At 39.6% G+C, this 25,881-nt stretch overlaps 2 protein-coding genes across 2 annotated transcripts in view; both read right to left on the bottom strand.

Moving 5' to 3' along the window:
* The window catches only part of crocc2 (ciliary rootlet coiled-coil, rootletin family member 2), a 48,562-nt gene extending 27,746 nt beyond the window's left edge, over positions 1-20,816 (bottom strand). The window contains exons 1-12 of the mRNA XM_088005134.1: positions 20,473-20,816; positions 17,267-17,420; positions 17,005-17,120; positions 7,794-7,891; positions 6,852-6,996; positions 6,291-6,397; positions 5,423-5,620; positions 3,627-3,723; positions 3,362-3,451; positions 1,666-1,794; positions 1,388-1,587; positions 994-1,176 (exon numbers count right to left, since the gene is read on the bottom strand). Coding sequence (XP_087861260.1) covers positions 994-1,176; positions 1,388-1,587; positions 1,666-1,794; positions 3,362-3,451; positions 3,627-3,723; positions 5,423-5,620; positions 6,291-6,397; positions 6,852-6,996; positions 7,794-7,891; positions 17,005-17,120; positions 17,267-17,420; positions 20,473-20,529 — 1,574 coding nt within the window. The 5' untranslated portion in view covers positions 20,530-20,816. The remainder of the gene's footprint in view (positions 1-993; positions 1,177-1,387; positions 1,588-1,665; positions 1,795-3,361; positions 3,452-3,626; positions 3,724-5,422; positions 5,621-6,290; positions 6,398-6,851; positions 6,997-7,793; positions 7,892-17,004; positions 17,121-17,266; positions 17,421-20,472) is intronic.
* A 107-nt stretch (positions 20,817-20,923) lies between these two features.
* On the bottom strand, positions 20,924-25,828 carry klhl30 (kelch-like family member 30). The gene is made up of 8 exons (XM_014999101.2): positions 25,475-25,828; positions 24,294-25,119; positions 24,009-24,207; positions 23,370-23,456; positions 23,062-23,217; positions 21,995-22,183; positions 21,695-21,840; positions 20,924-21,570 (listed from the first exon to the last, which is right to left on the bottom strand). Exons 2-8 carry the CDS (start codon positions 25,065-25,067, stop codon positions 21,322-21,324), a joined length of 1,800 nt encoding a protein of 599 aa, XP_014854587.2. The 5' UTR covers positions 25,068-25,119; positions 25,475-25,828; the 3' UTR covers positions 20,924-21,321.
* Positions 25,829-25,881: the final 53 nt, after the last annotated feature.

Raw genomic sequence — 25,881 nt, 5'->3', positions numbered from 1 at the left:
CAGATCATCAAGAATAATGCAGCAGGCTTATACTTTTCTAGCTTTTCTTTTTCAGACACTTTGAGCATCTAGAACACTACCAATAAGGCAACACTAGTAGGACACAAAGGATTCTTGTTCTTCTTCTCGAAACCGGTTTCAAACTGCGTATCGCCACCTACCACAGAGGGGTGTAGTGTGTCATTTTACATTGTGTCGATGGAACAAAATAGACACAAAATACACAAACTCTCAACAAAGCAATGAAAGCAATGAAAGTAGAAAGTATGATTTTGATTTCAAAATGTAATGAACTTTTAAGTTTTCCAATAACAAATTCTACTCAAGTACAAATTCTCTAAAACAGTACATAAGTACTAAATTCACTTCATTGCTGCCCACCTCTGATCACGTCTGTTTTAAACCCATCTTCAACTGGTTTCCACATCCACCTCTCCAATTTTCATCCTGTCCTCATGTGCCTTTTGTTTCACTCCATTCCCTCAACCTGTCCTCTTTTCTTTCTCACTTTCCTTCATTCATCAGCTTCTGAACGTACTCCTCCCATCGTCTCAACACTGTCCTCACCTCTTAATGCACTTTCATCACCATCCTTAATCACTAACTTGCAGCATGTCCTTTTCAACTCAATCTCTCTCGTCTTGCTAATTGACACAGGTCTTTTCCAGCTTGCTTTGTTTCCAGCAACTCCCAAAATCCCAAAACCTTGAAATATCTCCACCTAAGAAAATTGAGAAATCGTGTTGACTTATGCCAAACTCTTGTTTTTATTTCATTACATATCTTTGGATAATTTAACATTTTTTTAAAATATATCATGAAAATACAGGAGAAAGGCTACCTTTTAGGAGAAGCATTGCTATAAAAATCATTTAGAATGTCAACTTTCTGACATGTGTTAGCAATCTGAGTTTTAACAACATGACGCGTGAAATCAATTGGGCTTGACAGGATGTTTGTTATGCAAAGGTCATTGTTTGAACTCAAATGTACCCTCTGCGGACTTCGGCGTGCTGGCGTGACAGCTGCGTTTCCAGGTCCTCCCTCTGCTGCCTCAGGAGGTCTCGTTGTCTCTGGAGGTCCAGTGACGAACTCCTCAGTACATCCAGCTCCGCTCGCTGGGAGTCCACCTCCTGCTGCAGCCCAGAACGCAGCTTCTCCAGTCTCCCTCTCTCACTGTGGGACACGCAGAACGAAGGAGGCAGAGGAAAACAAAAGAATGAAGTAATCCGGGGTCACAGAGGACAAGATTAAGATATATGCCTTTTTGCAAAGCTGTACAATATGTGCAACACTAGTTTTTTGTGAGTTTTTTTTCTTGCAAATACTCATGGAATCCTGTGGGTAATAAAAAGTAAAAAGGAAAAGCTGCTTTATAAAAGTTTACCTGGAGAGGAGCTCCAGCGTGCAGAGTCTTTGGTTACTTTCTTCGAGGCTTTCCTCCAGAGCTTTTTCAGTCTCTTGATGTTTTTTTTGTAATTCCTGGATCATCTGCTCCAACTCGGTCCTCTCATCATTCTTCTGCTGAAGTTGCTCTTTAAATGTGTCCACCTGCTCCAGAGCTTTTGTCAAACGGGCATGCACCTCCTGTGTTTGTATGTGAATGGATCATCATTAGTAAGAAGGATTGACACAACATTTTTATAGAGCATGAATTTGTGATACCTGAGATTCTTTCAGATGCTTAGAAAGTACATTCTGTACAGCCATGAAGGTGCTGTTTCCTGACGGAAACTTGCCATGGGGAAGTGAGGCGGGCATACTTTCAGAGTCAGAATTCTCACCCTGAACCAACTGGAAGTTTAGAAGAATAAAAAAAATGATGTTACAAAAAACATAATCTTCTTTAAAAAATAAAATAAAATGTTTGAATCATTCACACAGAGGGGCGCAACTACATATTATTCAGGTGGATGTGAAAACATAAATCGGCGCTCCCCGAGATGAAGACACATGAAAGGTAAAACACGTGACAGGTAAAACTCGCTACATTTACCCAGTTATGTGCGCGAGGTGAAGGAGCGTAAGGGCGCGCTGAAGTGTATGCAAAGACATCATCGGCGCTCCGCCCCTCCAGACAGGGTTTTGACGCCCCCTCTAGTGCAGCGCCCCTATGCGTTGTATGCACTGCATACCCACTTTTTGCCCCACTGTTCACACAGCAGGTAAATGAGCTTTTCTTGCCTGTATGTCACCTATGGCAGGCCGTAAAAGGGAAAGATCGGCCCAATTCCAATCTCCAATCTGTGTCGCTTTCATATGAGGTACTAATTTGGATATATGTCTGATTGTTTTCAAAGTGTCTGCAGTCTAAAGAGGTATCTTTGACTTTTACATCATTGTTGTGGGGCAATGAGAAAATAATGATGATAAAATTACAAGAGAAGTCTGTGTTACTTCTTTGCGGCATCTTGATAGCTAAATAAAGTTCAAGGCATATATGAACCATGGCTTTGAGACCAATAAAAAGAAAGTATATCCAGCATTCTTGATCAATGTGCAAGGGAAATGTAGACCAACAAAATTGCTGCTGTCAGAATCGACCCGTATGAGATAGATAATGCAGGCATGTCTGATGATGTGGACAAGCTGCCTCCGATCACCAACTCTGACATAGTTCACTACTAAGTGAACACAAAAGAGTGCATATACCTTGGAGGAGCTTCATGACCTGAAATCTATGGACGCATTCAATCAATGTTTCAATAGCTTTGTAAAGGACGTCTGAACTCTTCGTGTGAATAACAAGGTTCTGATTGTCAGCAGAGTAAGTACATCTAGCAACACACATCTGGGCCTCATGTCTGTCTTAGCCTGAAGAAGGTAGTTTGTCAGTGAGTAGTATTACACATAGGTGGGTAGAATACTCAAAAATTGTAGTTGAGTAATAATTGTAATGCACTCATATTTTTTATAGGTTGGATAGGAAATAGGCAACCTATAAAATTACAAGTTTAGCTAGTTCTAAACTTGTGGCTGTTTATTGTTGTCATAGCAACTGCCTACCAAGATGGCTGTCAGTTACAAAGTTCATGGAAGTGTGACGTCACATGAGAACTGTGAAGCTTCCTTTGTTTCGTTATTAACTTGTGACAGTACTGACGGCTCCCACTGCTGAATAAACTTTAAAATTGATCCATAAACAGCTCCGTCCATTAGCATTTCTATAAAAAATGCGCTGATGTAAGACATAGATGTTCTTCTGCGAATGTTGGTCCCTCTGGGAACATAAACCGTTCATACAAAAGTCTTGTTGCGTCCATTGTAGATATAAACAAGGGGAAAAAGAACAATCAGCAAAAAAATTGGAACTGAGATCTAGAACTACTGCATGCTACAGCCTATGTCATGTTGTACTGACCTGATGTATTTGGTATAAAATGTGTTGCAGGGCTTGAACCTCAGTGCGAACTCCTGCCATTTCTGCTCTATCCTCTGCTCTCATCATCTCCTAAGCAGGAAAGCATTTAGGTTAGATAAGTAACATGCATGGGGCAAGTCTGACATTCCCCAGATTGCAGCCCTCTAGACTAGGAAGTTGTGGAGTTCATCAAGCCTGCAGTACAGACTCAAACCAATTTTAGCCCTTATTACTGCCCATGTATTTGCCTCCTCCAGTGTCCTACCATCTTCTCCAGATTTACACGCATGGTGTGAAAGCTCACATCCTTCTCACTGTTCTGGTTCTGGAAGTGGTTCAAGGTATTCGTCAGCTCCAAGATTCTAATTGATCATTATGCAAACGAGACACATACAAATAAATATAAAATACACACAGAGACACCCACACACACACACACACACACACACGCACACACACACACACACACACCTTCTCAAACAGTGTACAAATTAAAAGATTGGCATATTGTTCTCCTGTAATACCATCAACACTATCAAATTCTCCACCTGAAATTGTAGAATTCACAAAGACCTTTGATGATTAGATCAAAAGTAGCTTAGATCCGAGATGTAAAGACATCAACATTCTTGGTTGTCTCCCATTTGAAGTGTTCAGGAGAGAAAAAAGGACTGGAACAACAGAAGCTAGAAGGAATAAAGTCTGCAAATGACAGTTACTTTTTCAGAACAGATTCAATGTGAGACCTTCATGTTCTGCAAACTCTACTTTTTTTATATTTTTTTGGCTCTAGTGGCCTTTATTTGATAGTTAATTGGGTAATGAGAGAAGGGGGAAGACATGCAGCAAAGGTCGCCAAGGCCGGGAATTGAACGTGTGACAGCTGCATTGAGGACTAAGGCCTCCATATGTGGGTAGTGCTTAACCCCTGCGCCACCACAGCACACCCAACAAACTCTACTTCTAACACAGTTATTTAATTAGAACCTTAAACTCACAAAATGCAGTTTCAATGAAGAAGATGATCTTCGATAATCCTCTTTATGCAATTAGAAAAATATCTACAAATTGAGGCTGGTAACACATTCAAGTTGGGATAGAGGCACATCTGCCATACTTACTAAAGTCACTACCATTTTTTTAGTATGCAGTATATATATATATATATATATATATATATATATATATATATATATGCAGTGCCTTACAAAAGTATTCAAGTCTCTACCAGCTTTACCTATTAAGAGGGAGAAATGTTCTTCCCATTCTTACTCCCAAAATAGCTCAAGCTCAGTCAGAATGGACCGAGGGAATAAGTCACATCAGTTTAAAAATGTAAAAATTGCCTCAGATTTTCAACCGAACTCTTCAAGGATTGTCATGCATTTATCTCCATCAACTCTGGCCAGAGTACCTAGCCATGCTGAAGAAAATGATTCCCACAGCATGCTGCTTCCACCACCATGCTTCACTATGGAGATGGAGGGTTTAGAATGATGAACCCTCCGGGGTCAAGATCTAGACATACATATCCATGTCCTTGAGCTGCTTGGAACTTGCAGAGAACTTAACCTTGAAAAGTTTGGGCTTGTAACTTGATAAAGTGAAAATGGTCAACTGAAAATAAAAACGAAGATAAAAAAAAGAATATGTATCTCTTTGCTAGCTACTTGTGCTAGATTCTCATGTGTTCTCACACTGCACTGCCTGAAACGTGAAGGTCACACACATTCAACAACGGTTTCCAGCTACAGCCTTGTGACGCTCAGTTTTTCCTCATACTCCCTAAATTTTTCTCCGACATTGCATCAACGCTTTTAAAAAACCTTGGAAAGACTGAGCCTGAGTTTGTAGATTAAGCAGGATTGGTAAATATTGGCACCAAAAAAGATTAGATTTGTGTTTGTGTCTGTTAAAGACTCAAACAGATGAGCAAATTACAGATTCCTGTTTCTGCATTTTAAAAAATATTCTAGCATCTCTGGGCTTTCCAAAGTTATTAAGTGTGATGCAACTGCTTTGAAGAAATATGGCCATGTAGAAAGACTGCTATGGCTTTGCCTGGAGTTTAGTTCAACTTTCTCTGCATCCCAGGAAACCTGAAGCTGCATGGTCTCCTTCAGTTTGTCCTTCAGCTGCATCTCCAGTGCTGACATCTCCGACCCACTCTTTTCTGGTACTCTGGTCTCCAAGTTCTGGCATGCAGCATGCAGCAGTTGACTAACAGCAGCACATTCACTTCGCATATCAGACAGCGCCCTATTGGAAAGAGTCATATGATTATGAACAATACATAAAAATTGTTGAACTATTGAACTGACATACTGCAAAAACAAAATCTAACCAGGTATTTTTAGTCTAGTTTCTAAAGCAAATGTCTTGGTACAATTGAAATAAGACAAAACTAAATTACAAGCAACTTTTCTGCAAAATATAGGAGCTATTTTGTATTTGCAATAGAAACTAGACATAAACATTTAGAATGTTTTTGCAGTGCAAGGACAAATGAGCTAAAAATTTCTGAGCCAGAATGTTAATTTAATTAATTTCTTTATCAGGGTAATTTTGAACTGTTGTAAATCATCTGATGAGAAACAGCTACTATAATGAGCAACTATCATTAAAGCTAAACACTGTTCTGAACACTTATTATGGTAGTTAAACGCTAAGGGGCTTTCAAGGGTTTATGAGTTCAAATTCTCTTCTGATAGATGATTTTTACAGTGAATAACGACACTGAGCCATCTGTCCCGGTTGAGGAAAGAATAAGCGGCGGGGGTGGGGTGAACGCTCACCCTGATGACCTGCTCCGCTTTGATCCTTTGATCAGAGATGCTGTTGCAGTCGTGAGAGTGAAACACAGACGAGGTGGGGGCTCTTCGCATACCCAAAAATTGCTGGAGAATTTCTGGCTCCGCGCCCCACTCACCTGTCAGTGAAAGTCTTTAGCTGGGTGAAAGTGCTCCGCAGGGAGGCGGCCTGGCGCCACAGCGCCCTGACACGAGCCTGTTCACGACTCGACCGGGAGGCGTACGTCTGCAGACACAACGCCGGGATCTCATGAAGAAAAAGCCTGCAGTAGTTGTTGTGGCTTGCTTACTGCAACGTTTCCATTTTATTGTCATCTCTAAACACATGCAAACGCTGGAACTCCTAGACTCGCCCTGGCACGTTTAGAGCTAATTGGATTTCCCTCAGTCCACAGATGTAGAACATTTTACAGCAAGGAGAGCTGGATTGTTTGCACAATTTTTTTCCCTCCCTCTCAGCAGCTGGAATGTTTTCACAGGAAACAACAACTCAAAAAAAAAGAAAAAAAATGAACAGGGAACGAGAGTAAATTCAAGAAACTGGCTATGAATGGAATTCCAACCCCATGTGAACTCGGCAGGAGTTTAATTGTGCAATTTTTCAGCACTAAGGGGTGAACTTGAACTTTCCCTTTGCCTTTTAAGTTCAAGCCCTTCATTTAAGTGCTCCCTCCCCCCACCTCTTTCTCGCTGCGCAGGCGAGTATAAAACCGCTGAGCATCTTCGCGGACCTTCCTTAAGCTCTCCATTAGGCCCTTGTTGACAATGTCTACCTGGTCCAGTTGTTCCCGTAGCAGAGAGTTGACTTGGCTTAGGCTGGCACTCCTGCAAACAACATGTCATATCAAATAACAATAATAAAAAAACACTCTCTTGAAGCTTCTCTAAGTAGAATGCATTTAGATGACAGACATGTGTGGCACTGTGTCAAGTTATATTCAGTATCAACCAGATCTGACAGATTACAAAATCTTCACACAGTTCTCTCCGACTCTGCCCACGCTGATATAATAAAGTCTGCCACATGATTACTCCTATATTTAACAGTGTGAGAGACGGCCAAGTACACATTTGGCTTTATGGGATGATGCAATGTTTACATGAATGTGAAATGTGGGGAATGGATGGGATTAAGTTTCAACGTTGTGTGTGAACGCTTCGGAATTACATTTAGAACAGACTTAACATGCACAATGTTTTGCAAAACTATTCATACCCTTTGAAGTTTTTCCCATTGTGTTACAAGTGGAAACTACTTTGTATTTTATTTTAATTTAATGGGGTAAAGCAGCATGAAGCAGTGAATTTGAAAGAAAAGTATTGTTAGTTTTTCAATATATTTTTTTATAAACATATTGATCAAGACATTTTTATTGTATGCAACTAAACTTAAGAAGGAGTAATATTTTTAGGCAATTTGGAAAAGGAAAAACAAGTTTATACAAGGTTTATTTAATATTAGGCTACATAGTTGCTTAAAAATTAGAGATGTAACTATGTTACAACTACTGCTGATGTGAAGCATTTAAGCACGTTTTAAATAACTGAGTGCATGCTACTTTTGAACACAAAAACATGAGGAGTTTCTTTATTAGGTAAAGCACAAAGTGCCTGTCACTCACCGGCTCCGCTCCTCCTGCAGCAGAGCAGTCTGTTTCTGGATAACAATGTTAAGATCTTGCTCAATACGCTTCTGAAGCTCAGTTGAGTACGGGTAGGCCTGCAGAGGAAGATAAAAACAAACTAACCTTTACCACTGGCAAACTAGTAACATTTAGCTATTGGGCAGCAACTAAAGGTCAGGTTTTAACTGACATTAGTGAAGAAACCTTATTACTGGGCAGATTATGGACCTACATTCACTTTGGTAGATAGACTGCTCAGACTGACTAAACTAAGTAAATGTGCAAACCTAATCAACAGAGAAATTTTTAAAATCATCATCATTTATTGTCCTAAGTGGAAAAGTTTGCAATAGGTTCTCCATAAATTACAGAATAATAATTAAGGACTCAACTAATACTAATACTAATACTAATACTAATACTAATACTAATAATGGTTTACAGATCACTTTGAATAAAAACAACTGGAATATACAAAATATATGCTTATAATGATTATTCTTGATTTTGATGATAGTATTTTACAAAACGCAATGTTTATTGTTTTTATAAGTGGTTATTGTGTTATGTTTTTCATGTAAAGCAATTTGAACTGCCTTGTTAATGAAATGCGGTATACAAATAAACTTGACTAACCAAAAAAAAAAAGAAAAAAAAAAAAGGACGTGTGTTTCAAATGACTATCTAATCATAGAACTTTTCTGCTCATTGACTGATTGTAAACATCTGCTTTTGGGGTCTGAAATAAGGCAACATTGATTTTGATAAAAATTGTTCTTTATAGCTATGTCCCAAAAGTGATGAAGTAACAATAAATGGACACATATTTGTGTAACCCTGAAGCCGAATTACAGTAATGATTATTTTACAACAATGCAGCTGTAATGGTATAAATCAATGCATTTCATATTATTTCACTATCTGCTTACTGTCAAACAGTTTAATATGCTACATGATCATTTTGATCATGTAGCATAAAAGAGGGGAAAAACACCCAGACCATATTAAACCATATTAAAATAATCCAAGTATTTCGCAAATTAAGTTTCCATGGTTATCCCGCTTCTAAATAACCTCAAACGGCATCAAACATGTATTTCTACTTAAAACCGATTCATAGGTGAATTAGACAGTTTCATCTTTTCTGACTCCATGAGTTCTCCAATGCAATGTCTTTGTTATGGTGCTGTGGCGGAGTAGGACCTAAATGCAAGAGCAGCAGAGGCGGAGAGTTGTTTATGAATACTTAATGAAAAAATGAAGAACAAAAATTCAGAGGAACACAGGGAGCCAGAGCACAACAGAAAAATAATGGGAGGAACCAGCAAGGACTGACTGAGAATGAGTTGTAAGTATACTGGGAGCTTGATTACTGAACAAAGAACAAGATGGCTGATAGAAACGGGTTCAGGTGTGAAGGGAGAGAGCAGAAGGCAGGCTGAGGAGTGAGAGAGAGGGAGAGACAGAAAGAGAGCGTGGCAACAAGGAGCGAGGGAGAGAAAATATGGAAACTTGTCTAAGCATAACAAAGAATAAGTATACACCAGGAATAAACAATTAAACTAGAATCACTAGTTTAATTGAAGACGTGAACCACAGTAAAGTAGACTAAATTTTAGCGAAATCTGAGACATAACTTTATGTTCTTTTTCTTTCTTTTTTTCTGAGGCAAGTGAAGCCGACATGTCATTAGATATTGTTCTAAGTTCTTCTGTGTCCTCCTGGTTCAGTTGTCAGTGCTCTCAAAGGGATTTTGTTAGGCTGACCGCTCCTGGGAAAGTTCATCCACTCTTCCATGTTTTCTTTATTTGTAGATAATGGCTCTCACTGTGGATCGATTGAGTCCAAAAGAAAAGTTCAAGACTTCTCACTTGTTATTAAATGTATTAGATCAGGGCATGATGTGTTGCTTTTTGAGTTCTCTTGGCTAACTTCATGTTGTCAGACATGCTGTATTTAAATGATTTCTTGCTTCTACCGCTGTGTTGAAGTTATTTCGGAAGTCTGAGGTCGGAGGTGGGAATGATGTAACGCGTGTTAAGAGTGTTCTGGTTGCATGTAGGAAAACAGTGATACTGCAGTAATACTGCAGTAATAAAACATAATAATCAATAGTAAGCTTGTGATGCAGCCAGTGAAATGGAAGTAAGAAGTGTGACTTATCACAGTTAATTAATGACTTAAGAAGTGTGCAGATAAGCTTCAAACAGCATTACAGTCAAAACATAAATTACTCGTGCCTGTAAAGCTTAAAGGATTTTTTTGTTTGTTTTTAACCAACATGTTTCTTCTGAATCAAACATTTTCAAGCGACACAGTCATCATATGTCTTGAGTACTTGGAGCTCATCCCCCAAGTGAAATAATCAGAATACAACTCAAAACATGCATGTCAAAAGATAGCCAGTAAAAGCAAGAAGGGTTTGACTGCTACACAATGCCAGTGAAGATTTTTACTTAATTATTTGGGAAGTTTTTGACACCATATGTTCTTAAAAAGAGGGGAAATGATAAAAAAAAAATTCTAACTTAATATTTCTCACATTGTTTTTCTATACTTTAAGATTTCGCTCTCTTTTCCATATTAGAAACAAAATTATTGGCAGAGTAAAAATAATGTCTGATACAATGGATTATGAGTTTAATTGTAATTTGGTTTTGATATCAGAACCAAACATAGTGAAAAAGCATTCAGCTTCTATACACCACAGATCTGGAACTAACTTCCAGAAAACTGCTAAACTGTCAAAACACTGAGTTTCTTTAACTCAAGACGAAAACCCTCACCAAAACAAAACTAACTTTAGGCAAACATAAAGCACACCAAACCATGGACTATATTTGTCAAATAATTTCAGTCAATGAACACAGATACATAGATGATTGTATGTTGGTGTCAATATGTGATATTTTTTCAATCAATGCATTTAAAATTATTTAAATATCCTTCTACTTCTCACAGTAGTATCTCAGATTCTCTCGTATCTTAAAATCCCGATGTCTTGTAACCCCTCAACCTAATACGCCCTCGGCTCCCTCTGCACCACCCACTCTCTGTGTTGGTGCCAGACACCCTGTCCTCACTAATAGAAACCACATGGCCCCAGAGCACTACAACACACTGTGTGCCTCCAACTGCCCTTGCTGACTCCTCATGTACAAAAAGAGGAAGAGATTGAACAAGAGGGAGACCCCTCCCCTTCAAAACACTCCTAACCACCATCTAAACCTTTCAAATCAGTCCTGAGACCCCCCTACCCTCAGCCCCTTTCTCTACTCTCTTCTGTACCTCGTCTCTTCTCGGGATGCTTAATCTCTCCAGCAGGCTCCAAGAGAGTCAAGACAATGGTCTCACTGTTCGACACTGGACTCAATGACGTTGCCAGCATTATTCGCACATTTTCATATGCCCTTTTTCAGACATTTATGCTACAAATTACATTAGGTGCTATCACGCACTTGGCCCGAGGCTGAGCTGTTTTTCTATGAGGATCCAGAGAGCATAAGAGCAATGTTTACTGCCCGTTGTTGAGGTGACAGCCACGGGGAACGGGCAGGGAGGAATAACATGGGCGGTGTTTGAAATACACAGAAGTTCGGCAGCTGCGGTTCTAAAAGGGACTCCTGGAAACAACAGTTGTGTAAAGAGTCACTGATTGTGCGTGTCTTGGAAAAGCTGTAGCAGCAACACTGACTTGTTGACAAGCCCACATTTTATATATGTACCTTGAAAGGTTAGGATATTTAATTCAAGAATTGTCTTCTGACTTCATGTATTTGAGGTGTCGGAACAACATCAAAAAAAAGATTGCCCAATACGAAAGAGAATAAAAACATCGGGAAAGCAATCAGTTAGTTCCAACAAGACTCAAAAACAATCTTGGAATAATCCAACAATGTAGTACCCTATTAACAGAAGTATGATAAATACATAAAATTAGGCTTTGCTTGTTACCACCATGAAGGGATATAAAAGTTTTAAAAACTTATGGCGCACCAGTTTAAAGTCATTTTTAACGAGATGGGTTGTTTTGTTGTTGCCGATGACTCAAGCAGGCAGGGAAAAATGGTGTTGAGATGACTTAATAAAACAGCGCTGATTTGGTTAGCTCTGATTGGTTGTTTCTAGCTAGCACTGGGAGAAGGCAGGGGAGCTTGATTTTTTTTCTCACAGACTATTTGTGCCATACTGTCATGACAGAGAGACACAGTTTCAATAAATATGTAAAAAAAAAAAAAGAAAAAAAACTTTTACATACTGCAGCTTTAAACAGTATTTCAGAATTGGGTCTACTATCATGAACAAGATTTTGCAAGCAGGGACAATTAGACACTAGGAGTTGCTAGAGTTCCTGCCCTTTTTGCTCTGAACAAAAAAAGTGCCCTTTTGAAATCTTTTTCAATTTATAGTGTAAATTATGTGGCCAAAAGTAGCATTTCTGGATTTAAAAGCCTATATTATCAGTGCCTTACATATTTGTAATTCTGCACAACATAATTCCATTTCCATTTGAGCACCTGCCCCCCAAAATGTCTGTGGACGCCTCTGATTACAAGGTATAAACTGGAACAGTAACTTTCAGCTAAACACAGGTTTAACTATTCTTTGTATTTTGCATGCAAAGAATATGCAAATTAAAGTAGTGAAAACAGAATGTCTGGATGCATCACTCGGTTCCACACCGGGTGGGTCATGCAGTGCAAATTGTCAGGAGAATTTCTCAAATCAATAGCATAAAGAACGTTTTGTGCACTCGGTGACCAGGTATCCTCGGCAACTCATAAAGGTCTCCGCCCTAACTCGGTGTGGAGGGTTGTTTGTCCTTTTTCATGCACGGCAGCACCAGCGTGTGAGCGTCTTGCCAGAGCCTCGCCCCAATTCCACACACCACAGAGATGACGCTTTTTTATGGTTTCTTTCCCCCTTCGGCAGTAAAGCATGAGGCCGGGGCTGCTGCAGATTAGCCATGCTCTGTGCAGGAAGATCCCAAGGGGGGGAGTGCTAACAGTCCTCCGTGGACAGCATCGTTTCACTTGGTTGTCTTGCATCACTAAACCGAATCCCCCCGCATCACTCGATGAGCGTGACCTCACTGTTTCTCACAACACACCCGTCAAGTGACGACTGTAAAGGCAAAAGAGAGAAACCAATAATCTCAGCATTCCATCTGCCCTGACGCAGGGGGGCTTACAGGACTTAGTGGGGGCCCAGAAGTGTGCTTGCCGAGCCCTAAGCTATTTATGATCCGCTTCAGAGTACAATTAGTTTTGAACAGCCTCGACGGCTCCTTTAAGTGAGCTGAGCCCGATCCCATGAGGTCACCAAGTGCCATTCTGTAATAATGTTCAAAACACAATTCATACAAAAACAGCCCCTTAAGTCATGGCGTGTTTTATGCCGCCATATGTTAGCTAGGGTTCCTTTCACTTTTTTCATTCTCATGCGTCCTTTTCTTGAGCGCAAGACTCTTAGGGCCGTTAAAATGTGGTTTGCATTAGGTTTTTATATTTCTTGATATTTATGATTTGTGCCACTCCTTGTATTGTCTCTTTTGATAAATATTTCAAACAACATCAAGGGCTAATCCTGCTTTGATTCAACTGCCAACAAGCAACAAGAGAATCATTTTAAAGGCCCTTGTGAAAGCTTTGGTGTTTCAGCCAAAATGTTCTGCCTTGCCCATGTGGAAGATCAAAAAAAAAAAAAAAGAATCCAATCCATCGAGTTAACAAGTCGTGATGACAATATTCTCTTACAGATCTGATAACGGTCCAGTTTATCTAAACACTGAGCTGGGTTTAATGAAAAGAGCAGATCTGTGAAGCTTTTCTAATTCCCCCCTTGTCCTCTCCAAAAAAACAAATCCATGTTGTTTTTTTGTTTGTTTTTGTATTGCTGTTTCCAGGGACACTCAGAAAGCCATCACCAACATCGGTTCCCTTTCTTTCTGTCAGACTATCCAAGGGTGACATCTGGCCGAGGCTTGCAGTCGGCATGCGAAGGGTTACAGCTGCAATCGTTTTCTCTGGCTTGGCCTGAGCCCAGAGGCTTAATAAAGGGAATTAATGGAGTGCACTATCTGTCAGATTCCTAAACACAGCTGGAGCGGATGTTCATCGCCCCCAAGCAGCCCGAAGAACTTACTATCCTACATGAACAACATAAGCCCCTCCTTTCTTCCCCCATATTGTCCCCTGGGTGCTGACTCTGCAAAGGAACCCCAGCTGATTGTGAAAGCTGTTTATGTATCATCACTGACTATAATTACACAATGTGGGATAACAAACAGAGAGAGTGGAGGGAGGGAAGGAGGGGGCAACTGTTATGAGCGTGTCAAAATACAGTGAACTTTTTGGTCATGCATGGTAACAGCTGCGGTAATGATGTGCAAACGGTACAAATAATCAATGTAAATGTAGTGAACTAATAATACGTGCCGCACACTCACGAGCACGTGGCCAGTGAGTCCTGCGGCATTTAACACGAATGGCCCCCATCTAAGACAATGCTATAGAGAACCCACACAGGCAGGCCATTCACTCAAGGTTTCATATGTTTTAGACATGTTTAAATAACTAGAAAGTATGCTAAATGCTTGACTTTAAAGTCGGGTAACTTGAGAAGCCTTATGTAAAAGGCTATATGTTCTACTGAACTGCTTTTCATAACAAAATGAAGCTTTTAAGCCTACTCTCAGAGGAGAAGGTAACTTATTTTTACTATTCACATCGACAGATGTTTTGGACCTGTTCCAGTTAAACTGCAGCCTAAATGAACTGGATTGATAAGAAATACAGGCTGGAAACAGACGGTGGCAAGATGAAAGAAGACAGAGAAAATTTCTAAAATTTGACTTTATCTACTTGTGTTTGGCAGGAATCTTCTGAAGAAAGAATGGGGTAAAAAGATTCTAGAGAGCACTGGGCAAATGGCAATTGGGGTCAGAGATAATTAATCTAAAATCATCTTTATCCACCTGACTGTAATATTGCAGTGTTTTGTAGGCAGTAGGTTGCTTCATATGAGAAAACGCACACTGGCGTATCTGCGAAAGTAACAGAGGATACAGAAACATCAGGCTATGCAACACAAACTAGGTAAAGGTTTATCCTGGCTCAGCAGCAATTTTCTGGGGTCACCAGAGATCACAAAGAGTGACTTACCAGGCACGAAGGAATGCTTTCAGAGTTCAAGTTTGAGCTTAGCAGTATGGAGGTAATAGTTCTCTGACAGCTCAAAGACTGGGGGATTTGGTATGATATATGTTTCCAAATGGTCAAATTTTATAGCAGATAGTTGTCAACTGGCAAATATCAAACCTCAATACTGTCTAGGGTTCTAGAAGGCCATGTTTCTAACAAAGACATGACATTTAAACATTTTGTGAAAATTCTGTATTCTTTAGCTTTTTTGTGATGAGCTAAATGTGGAACTCTGTACCACCTTTACAGTGCCTCGCTAACATTGCCATAAACTTTTCCTAAACTTAGAATTTTATGCAACAGACCAACACAAATTAGTGACTTCACAATTCTGGCCTCTAGGATGGCAACTGTAACACAAAAGAAAAGTCATAAGATAACCTGTTTCTCGGGCTTTGATGGGAAACAACAAACATGTAGTATACCTTGCTCTGGTGAGATGACCTAAAATGCGATATGTGGAGAGAAACACTGCGCATCACCCTGAACACACCGTTCACACGGTGAAACATGGAAGTGACTTCATCTTGAAATTGGGAAAATCCAATGACGAATCTGTAGCAAGACTTGAAAATGAATGCTTACAGATGCTCTCCATCCGGTCTGACTGAACTTGAGCTATTTTGTGGACAAGTCAGTACATGGATGTACAAAGCAGTTAAGAGGCAAATCCAAAAACAAGGCAACTCAGGGGCTTCATACAGCACATTTTCAGATGACTTGTGAGAAAATGTGAAAACCATATAGCATTTTGAAGTTATGACCCATGTAGTTTGGCCTGTCACATAAAACTATTAAAATACATTCAAGTTTGCGGTTGTAACATTACAAAGTGTGAAGTAAATTAGGAGTATACATACTTTTGCAAAACACAACTGTGTAAGATTATGCTGACTGAAAAGACTACTGTTTAACTAAGGTCAGATAAAAGACTGGCAACAACTAACCTGGACTATTTCAGAGTTAATAATAAAAATCTACTTTAAATTTTCTAAGACTCAGCTATTTTTATGTTATTTGTTTATAATATAAACTTATTAGGAATTCATACCAGCATGGAAGCATACCTGGAAACAAGCCATAAACACAGTGGGCAGACATTACTATACATCTCTGGGCTTGTTAAAAACTACTAAATCAGATTCAAGGTTTAGCGTCATCTACAAACATAAGAAACACTTGGTTGTTTTATTTATTTTTAGTATTGTTAAAAGCCATCTAAAAATACCAACAATATAGGTGAATGCATTTAGATCTGCTAACTGCAGAAGCAGAATGAGGGTAGTGTTGTCACAAAATAGGTGCTTTATACCCAGTGAAAAACGATCTTTTTCTTCAATGGTCTCAGGGGAGAAGGCCAGTGACCTTCATAATTTTCTTCCTAAACAGCTGCCGCTACATGGAGCAGCAGCCATGGGAGGCGGTGAAGGGAGACCCCGAATATCAGGAGCCAATGGGGGTCGGAGTCTACCTGAGCAGACCACAAGGAGACCCTTCATAACCCGCTTGTTTCTCTTACTTGAACTTACAAACACATGTATCCTGACATATTCTCAGCATAGATGCACAGATTGTACCTCTACCACATTCAATCACTCGCATAAACATAGAAAAATATGTTAATTTGCATAAGTGCATTAATTAAAACATGAGTTTGTTCTGAGTTAATCCCTTCTTTGATTTCTCACAGGTACAAACAGGCTTGAATCTTCTATTTGCTTATTCATACCTAAAAGGCTATCCCTGTTAGAGAGAAATGTGCTGCAGTGATGTTTATTGTGATCATATTTCTATATGCATTCATTTGCGACGAGAGAGGAAGAACTTCTAATCTCAAATGAGAAATGTGTAAACCATTAATATTTTTAAAGCAGCTCTAAGCATGTATATATAGGGAGAAACACTAAGCCAAAACAGCATGGCTACACTGAACTCTAAAAATGCAAATAACATTCCACAATTTAACCTTGGCCTAAAACATCCTTGCTGCCCTGTGTTGCTCCTACCCTCTCTGTGAGACTGGTTTGTTTGACTAGTGGCTGGTCGTCGTCCATCTGGCCAGGAGAAGAATGCTCCCTCAGGGCACCGCTCTCCTCCAGCTTGCTAACCTCAACGCTCTCACCTGGTTTGGAGAAACAGATCCAAGCGTACAGAGGTGTCAGGCTTTGCATGTGACGGTACCTGATACAGAAGTGTGAGAGGCAGAACTAATGCAACACATAGTCAGTGCTTTTGTCTGGGAATGACAAGTGAAGCTTGCTTCCCTACCAGCAGGCTGTTCAGCGAGGTTGCGGGCGATGGTCTGACAAATGTGAGAGGCGATAGGGATAGCAGTGGCTCCAGATTCTTCCACATCCCCTTGAAGTGTCAGACTTCTGTCTCCTGAGCTGCTGTCCGACTGAAGCAGAGTCTTCTTCAACTTCTACAATGACAACATTATGCCCAACATATCACGTAAAGTATTATGTGTTTTCCAGGCATATAGTGCTATTTTGTAGCACAATCAAGTAACTGCTAACTTCAGTTATAAAAATGCTGTATACATAAAAAAAAAAAACTTTGTAATTTAATGCCTTGAAATTGGGCCTTTGTCTCTTTAAAAACTCCTGCTTTCTCTGAAACTTCGCCTTCAAGAAATCATCACAACATGGCTCCTCTATTAACCCTCTAGCAGAATTTTGCTAGCATTTCACTGAGAAGTAGATTGTATAATGAGCTCAGCTGATGCGCAGTTCCACCAGGGTGTTTGCTAATTGCTGCTGACTAGTCTGAAGGAGCAGAGTGGAGGAGTATCAGGGGAGGGTTGCTCTGCAAAGCGGAAGTTTGGAAACTGCAGCTCTGAGGAAGATTTTCGTCTTCTAAGGCAATACTAGGCTCACCCAGGTGTTTTACACAGTGGTTGTACATGGAGATTAAAGGATTTCTCAAACATGCAGGAAAGAATAAAAGCAATACTCCAGGTATATTTCTGATGAGGGAATAACATTATAACATGATGTAAAGCTGAAAAAAGGACTGTGAAAAACCAACTCATTCATTAATATTAAACTCTTGCATTCATGTTTTGTTTTTGTTAAACGACTTTCCAAAACTTAATTTGTACCACTGTTGGTTGCTCAAGACATGTTGACAAAAGCATTTTTAATATAAGTGATACATATTAAATTCTACACAGTGTCAAATTTGTTTATGAGTCCCGTGGTAATATAACACTCTGAAATACTTCTGCTTATACTGTCTGAACTGTTTGCACCTCAGTGTGTTTGCTTTACAACACATTAATCCTTCCAAATGATGCTCTTTCAACAAAAGATAAACCTAATAAATGTTCCTATAATTATAGGCATGAATTACATATAAGGACATTGAGTGCCACAGTAGTTAGAGCAGGCTCCCCGTATTTAGAGGCTATGAACCTTGACACTTCAACCTCCCTCCTGGGTTCCTATGCTCCATGTCTTTCCCTCCTTTTTAAGGGAAAGAAAATACAATATCAAGTACTACCCAAAATTATTATAGACAGATTTATGTCTAAAATGATTTTCTTTCAACTAAAGAGTTCATTTCTGCCAAGAAATTAGATGGTTATGCAAAAGAATTATACATTTTAAAAAATACATAGATTTTTTTTGGAAAGAGGCATCTTAAAATTGATTTATATTCTTCTCTGTAATCAGTGGAAAAATCTTTATTGGCGTGACATCATTCAAAAAAAATTTTATGATTGCTTTTCAGGATTTTACATGTTTCCACTGATATTTTTGATGTCAAAATGATGGGCTCATCTTGTGATGAGCCCAAAGTTTTTGAGGTTGGAAGGTCACCTTGCAATCTTAAACTGCTTCCACCGATTCTCTTCCAGATTCAGCTCTGGCTCAGGCAGAGTTGAATCTGCCTGAGCCAGCGCTGGATATTTTTGGTAGAAACAAGCAGTGGCTGTAGTTGAATAATAGAAAACCAACAGACTCAACGATCATGACATGCATGCTGCTGATTCTGAGTAAGTGAATCATTAAGTTGAAAGGGACGTGTTCAGAAATATTAGTAATGTGGAGATTAAGCAATTAGTTCATTCATTCCATGAAAAAACAGGCTCCAAACAGGCAGCCCTTATTTAAGGACAAAGTGGAACATGCTGGTTATGGTGCATTCCTCTGGGTTGTTCCACACATTGTTCATAGGAACAGTGTGCTACGATTAAAAAGTTGATTGGAGAAGGTAAAACATAAAAATGTGCAGAAAATAATAGGCTGCTCTGCAATTTTCTCAAATGCTTTAAAATAGAAACTAAAACCAAAAAGACATGGAAGAAAATGGAAAACTGCCATTCAAATGGATCAATTATCCAAAATGGAAAAGGGTTCATGTTGCCTTTTGCCAAAGAGGAGAAGTTCTAAGAGTGGGGAAAACTATCAATAAACATACCAGTGAGAAACCAACATCCAGAAAAACAAGATTGATGTTACTGCCCAATCCTCAGACCTAATAAAAAAATACTCCAGGGGTGACATCAAACCTGCTGTTTCAGAGGCAAAATAAGAAATTGCAGAGGAATGTTGGAATGTAGTCAAATTGTCCTGAGCTGGAATACCTGTTAGCAGTTGGTCGACTGCAGATGTGAAGCAGTTCTCAGAAACAGCTGCTGAACTAAATTCTTCAGTGATTTAGAGGAAACCTGAATCTTCAAGCGTGTTTTCCCAGGTTTATGCACAGTAAATGTCTGACTTCTTTAAGAAAAAAGCTGACACCGCCACATTTATTAACAGCTGAACATATATTTCCCAATAATGATAAATTAGGCATAGATTTCTTCAGGCTTTGTTTTGGAATTTAATATGCAGTGTCCCCAATATACTTGCGCTTTGGAAATCAAAGATTTAGAGTGTTATACTTCCGAAGAAACATGTCTATTATTCTGAATATAACTGCATACGTTTCATAATGGTTATGATAATATAGGCATACGAAAAGTCATAAAACTATCAAATCATTTTTGGAAAGAATACATAAACTAACAAATAATTGCCTAAAACTAGGATTGACAAAATAAACAAAAACAAAAAAACAAAAACAGTTACAACTGTTTTTGTTTGTTTCTACATTATCGGGAAATTTAATTGATGGGATGTTTAATTATTGATTAATAGCTGTTCATTTATTGAATTTTAAATTAAACGACTCTTATATATTAGCATAAACAAGCTTCAAGCTACAGTCAGAAATATCATACATGCCATTCCCTTCAAGAACTTTCTAGTTCTTTAACCCTTGTGCGTGCAAAGACTGAGGCAAACGTAGAGGACTGTGGAAAATGATAAAAGTTTTGCGTGTGTGGGGTCGGTTGGTCCCCTTTTCTGGACACAAGGGTTAAATAGCCTAATTCTCCACACCTGCGCTTCTCTGAGCCGTGTTCAATTCGACAGACCTCTACTACTAATAATGACGCAGTTTAAAACGGTGAAGTGTTATGTTACCTGAATCACAGCCTCCAGTCTTGGTGAGTGTCCATCTTGCTCCCGTCGAGAACTCATTATAAAACTTTTCCAACTTTAACCATTAAATGCTTTATATCTTTAAGCGTTCAGTAATTTGTTTGCTTTAAAGTTAGCTCGCGCTCTGCTACAAAACTCTGGAAACCTTCTGAGAATTCATTCAAATAAAAGTAAAAATAACTGTAGGTATAAGGTTAAGAAACTTTAGAATCATTTGCAGCCACAGCAAAGCTCTCTACTGCCAAACAATTCGCCATGGTTACCACACGCACAAGCAACGTTGTCAAGGTAACAGAATGCAAGAGTTGTTGATTCCATTGGATGACTGAACCCGCTAGCCAAACTACTGAATTCCAATGGGTTAAAAATTAAACGAGACAATTACAGCACCATGTTTTATAACCTTTAAAGGGACTTTAACTAACGGAAAACATTATTTTTTATTAATTCCTTTTATTTGGAGAACCATAATAGTTCATTTGTAGCAACAAATACGAGTAATGATGCTTCATAATAATGCTCAAAGCAGATGCTTTGAAACAATTTCTGCAAAAACAAACAAAAAAAAAACCATTAAAAAATATTCACTAGTATCATAAAGCAAAGAGTTCAGCTGTCAAATACATGAAGCAAAGGATAAACACCTGTTGAGCACTAAAGCATGCATTAATGCATTGAGATTTCCAGAGGATTATGTGGCACACTATTCTTGGCACAAAGGACATCCTCTGACTGACTTGATACTTTCACTCTAACAATAGACATATGCTGGGTATGTCTCTCTGAACTCACTGACCCCCAAAACTGAAACAGTTAAGGCCTTGATGGCATCTATGTCAAATCTATGGGTGGAAGTTCAGGCCACTGGGATGGATCTAGGAATATAGTGGATACTCCACTGTAGAACCAAAGTCTTGGGAGGAAACATTCCACATCCCAGGTGTTGGATGCTCGGTTGTAAACCTCCACTTCCACCCCGTAGTCGCCCTCCATTCCTTTCCAGTGGCCGCCCGTGACATACAGCTTTCCATCCAGGGATACGAGGCCACCATTCTCATGGAGCATGTGAAGAAGCTGCACCTGGAGGCATTAAAAAGTCAAGGCTTTGACTGACACTGAAGGATTTTAAAAGGTGTTCTGCTTTGAATGTTGTTTTCATATTTCTATTGCCATAGTAGTTTCTGGTTTGATTTCAATAGCCCACCTTTTGCCACATGTTTGCCTCTGGGTCATATGAGTAAACTTTCTTTGTGTTATCAGCCAACAGGTATATTATCCCGTCCACACAGACGGAACGAGGAGATGACAAATACTTGGGGATGAAAGGTGACCCTATACTGATCCAGGCATCTATAAGGAATAAAAATAAAAGGGTGCACAAATTATCAGATTTTTTATGCTGAAAATAGTTTTTCCCCCTGTTTTCAATTGCTCAATTTAAAAATTTGCAGATGAAATCGAGTTATGTCTAACAGCAGTGATATGATGCTGAAATCCACCTTACCTATGACAGGGTTGTAACACTGCATGGTCAGTGCATTGTACTTCACTGCGCATGATCCAATCACATAAAGCTTTCCAAAACAAGCTGTGGCTGTGAAGTTAGTCACATATTTTAAAGCAGGACACGTCAACGCCCAGGTGTTACTGTAAGGGTCGTAATGCTCAACCTCAACTTGAGCCGACGTCGTGCCTAAAACAGGAAAAAGAAAATTGTGGGAATTATACTGAAATAGTACAGCGTGGATAATAAAAACAACTGCAGTAATTCTTAACAATACTGTGCCATGCAAAAGCATTCATACCACTTGAATTTTATCCGCATTTCATCATGTGACAACCAAAATCTTTGATGTATTTTCCTGGGGTTACATGTGACAGACCAAAAACAACAACATAACCTAGTAGCATATAACTGTGAATTGGAAAGAAAAGAATGTGTAGTTTTCAAACTTCTTTACTGTTAACAATCTATAAAGTGTGGTGTGCATTTGCTTTCAGCCCCCTTGAGTCTTATTGTAGAACCAGCTATCTCTGGCATTTACAGTTGCAAGTCTTTTGGGATATGTCTATAACAGCTTTGCAGATCTAGAGATGGATTTGTGTCCAGTCTTTTCTGCAGAAGAAGCTCAAGCTAAGACAGATTGAATGAAGATGGTCCAAAACATGACATTTTCAAGTCTTGTCACAGATTCTTAATTAGATGTACGTCTGGACATTGACTGCAATAAGCTACATCAACCATTTCCAACCACTGTAGCTCTGGCCTTATGATTTGGAGTGCTAGAGTCCCTGCATTTAACAATCATCCACTACTTTGTGTATCACATAAAAACTAATAAACTACCATAAGGTGTTGGTTTTTATCTTGACAAAAAGTAGAAATATTCAAGCAGTTTGAAAACATTTGCAAGGTACAAGAAAGAAATGCAAACACATTCTTAGTAGTCTGTTCCTCCGCAGGGCCAGAGGTAATTGAACTAAGGAGCAAAGGAGCTTAAATGGTGTTTGTCAGAGTTCAACACTGCTAACAGCTGTAAGATAGTAACACATATACTTATATTTTCTCACCTCCAATTACGTAAAGCTCGCCATTAAGTGTTGCCGACGTGTGGTTAGTCCGGGGCCGTATCATTGGTGCTACAGTAACCCATCTCCCCTCTCTCATGATGTACTTCCAGGTCTCTGTGGTCGACCATGAGTTGGTGTTCGAACCTCGCGAGCCCCCTTATCAGACAGACAAACGCACTTTGTCAAAAGCCTGATATAATAATCCATTTCTTGAGGGAGGACCTCATGCAATTTACTTAAAAAGTTGTAGATGTCATCATTTTCATCTGATGTTTGTCTTTTGTTTGAACATCTGGTGCTGAACTGACCTGTTACATAAACATCATTGTTTAGGGTCACCATGGCATAACCCCACTTGTTGGGATTAGGGAAGTTAGGCAGTTCATGCCACTTTTCTGCAGGGAAACAGAGAAGAATATTTTTACAGAGGCACATTCAGGCATTATGGGGAACTGGATAAAAGTCTCCATAAATAACATAACACAGTAATGAAATAATGTCTAAAAAGTATGAAGGAAATTAGGCAAAAATGCAAAATGTTCTCGAGAACCATTAAGTGGCCATTACTTTGCAGTCTGCAATGAAACATAATTTTTTTGGCAAAACAATCCATTTGTGGCCAATGTCATTTTGCCTTGTCATGAAACCAGAAGTCTTAAAATGGGATGCAGCAATCTTTTCCTTAAAATCCCTTGAGAAAATTCTAACATGCCTTCCATCAGCAGTCGCAATAAAACACTCATTTACGGAACTGAGAGGATGATCCAATTTTGTCACATCCAAAACATAGCTCTCCAAAAGTCGTTTTCCTGTCAACAGCACAGTTAATGACCTCTGATATCTGCCAAACAGTTTTAAGGAATCCGACAGACTGTTCCCAGCAAATTTTAAAGCGTTAGATTCTGAAAGCAAGCCAGTGTGAAATGTAGATAGTTGTATATCCCTACTTGTCTTTGTGTTGTAGAAGGCACAGTTCTTGGATGGCAGTCTTTGAAGTCTTGGGTCTGCGTCGTCATCCTCGTCTGAATCATTATCATCTTCATCATCCAGTGAACGTCCGCCCATCACAAACAGTACTTCTTGCAAGTTTGGTTGTGGACTGTGAGAGTTTAGTCTTTCGGAATATTCTTGTGCCAAATCTTGCTTCTAGAAAGATAAAAGTAACAAGTGTCATTAGTAATCGAATGCCATTTTGGGGAAATATGAAAGGGAAGTTAGATGCACTCACAAACCTGTCTACAAACTTCTTGAATTGCCTCCCTGCAGCGAGGGGAGGCCTGGACCAAACTGTCTTTCAGCAGGGTGTCGGTCAGGTAACTTAGGCTGAGCAGAGACAGATGTGACAAGCTGAAGAATTCAGGAAGGTGGCACAGTCGGGACTCTTTCTGATGCCCGACCCATTTCAAGATGGCTTCCACGCGTGTGCACTCCGAACGGATTTTCAGTCCTTCATCGGACAAACAAGCTTTCAGCCGATCTTTCCCCAAAAACAGAAACTCCTCGCCCTGTTGCACGGCCTCAAAAGTCTCTAGGAGGAAGGCCCACGCTTTGGCCACAACTTCAGGACAGCCGTGGATCTCTCCAAACTCCAGGATTCCCAGGCAGTTGGTCTCGTCGATCTGATTCTGCAGGTATCGGCTGCACACAGCTCGCACTGTCTGAAACTGTAGTTGGCTGGAGGTACAAATCAAGCCCTCCACATTGCTCTGGTTTATTGTCAGCTTGCCGGTGTAGGCAAAGTCAAGCAAGCAGCTGAGGATGTCAGGATCGACATCTTGGAGCTCCACACGGGCGGCAATGCTCTCCACAAAGTCCCCTGAGAACATGGAGCGGAAATACATGCTGCAGAGGGCCAGAACCCCTCGGTGACAAGGGAAATCTCTTCCCCCTGCACTCAGGGTCACATCCACAAGTTTGGGGTGTGAACAGAGCAAGCGCAAGCCTTCCAGGATGCTCTGAGGATGGGAGGACAGGCAGAAGTCCAGATCGTCCACGTTGCGCACCATGATCAGCCTTATCCCTAAACGTACACTCTTCTGTCAGCAGATCAGCACTTTCCTATAAATATAAAGGAAATACAAGTAGAACTGATTCTGAAATGCCACCAAAACTTTTTCATTTTTGAAAACGAATGAAGTGCAGAACCATTTTTTAGCCGCTTTTTCAGGATAGCTTAAAAGTTTTAAATAACTGCATCATACCAACTAATAAAGTTCTTGTCACTATTTTGATTAATCAAGCTTTCTTTATAGACAATTCTAGCCATTACCTTTAAAAAAAAGCATGTTTTGGATTAGGTCTCTTTAAAACTGAAGGAATCTAGTTTAGCTTTGCTCTTGTTTGTCATAGGACAAACAAGAGCAAAGATTAAATTAATCAAAAGATGACTTTAAAAAAAAGAAGAAAAACTCACCCAAGATAGACCGATTGAAAATGAGGGTTCATCCTTGAATCAAAACACAAGTATTGCAACGAAGGCTAAGATCAACATGGAGTGGGCAACATGGCAAATGTTTGCTAAGTCACTGGGGAGGACTGGCTGTCCGTCTGTTATTTTTAGGACTGAGTGACGCTGTGCTGAAGTCAGATTGCAAACAACAAGTCTGAGACCTACAGCTGCTGCCAAAGGCACATGATCTGCCGAACGGCCCTGGAATCTCCATAAGGAGATAAATGAAGCAGTGCTGACATGTGGAAGTTCCTTAACATAATCATAATCCTCTTCTGAGAAAAAAAACAACCCCAAAACAACTTACCTCAAATGACAGTCGGTGATCTGAAGTAAAAACTCTTTTGCGTCAGAGTTGTGTTGATGTTGTT

Source organism: Poecilia mexicana, unplaced genomic scaffold (assembly GCF_051168715.1).
Source record: "Poecilia mexicana isolate PSO_F unplaced genomic scaffold, ASM5116871v1 scaffold_4, whole genome shotgun sequence".
NCBI classification, from domain to species: Eukaryota; Metazoa; Chordata; class Actinopteri; order Cyprinodontiformes; family Poeciliidae; genus Poecilia; species Poecilia mexicana.
This window is presented reverse-complemented; position numbering and strand designations above follow the sequence as displayed.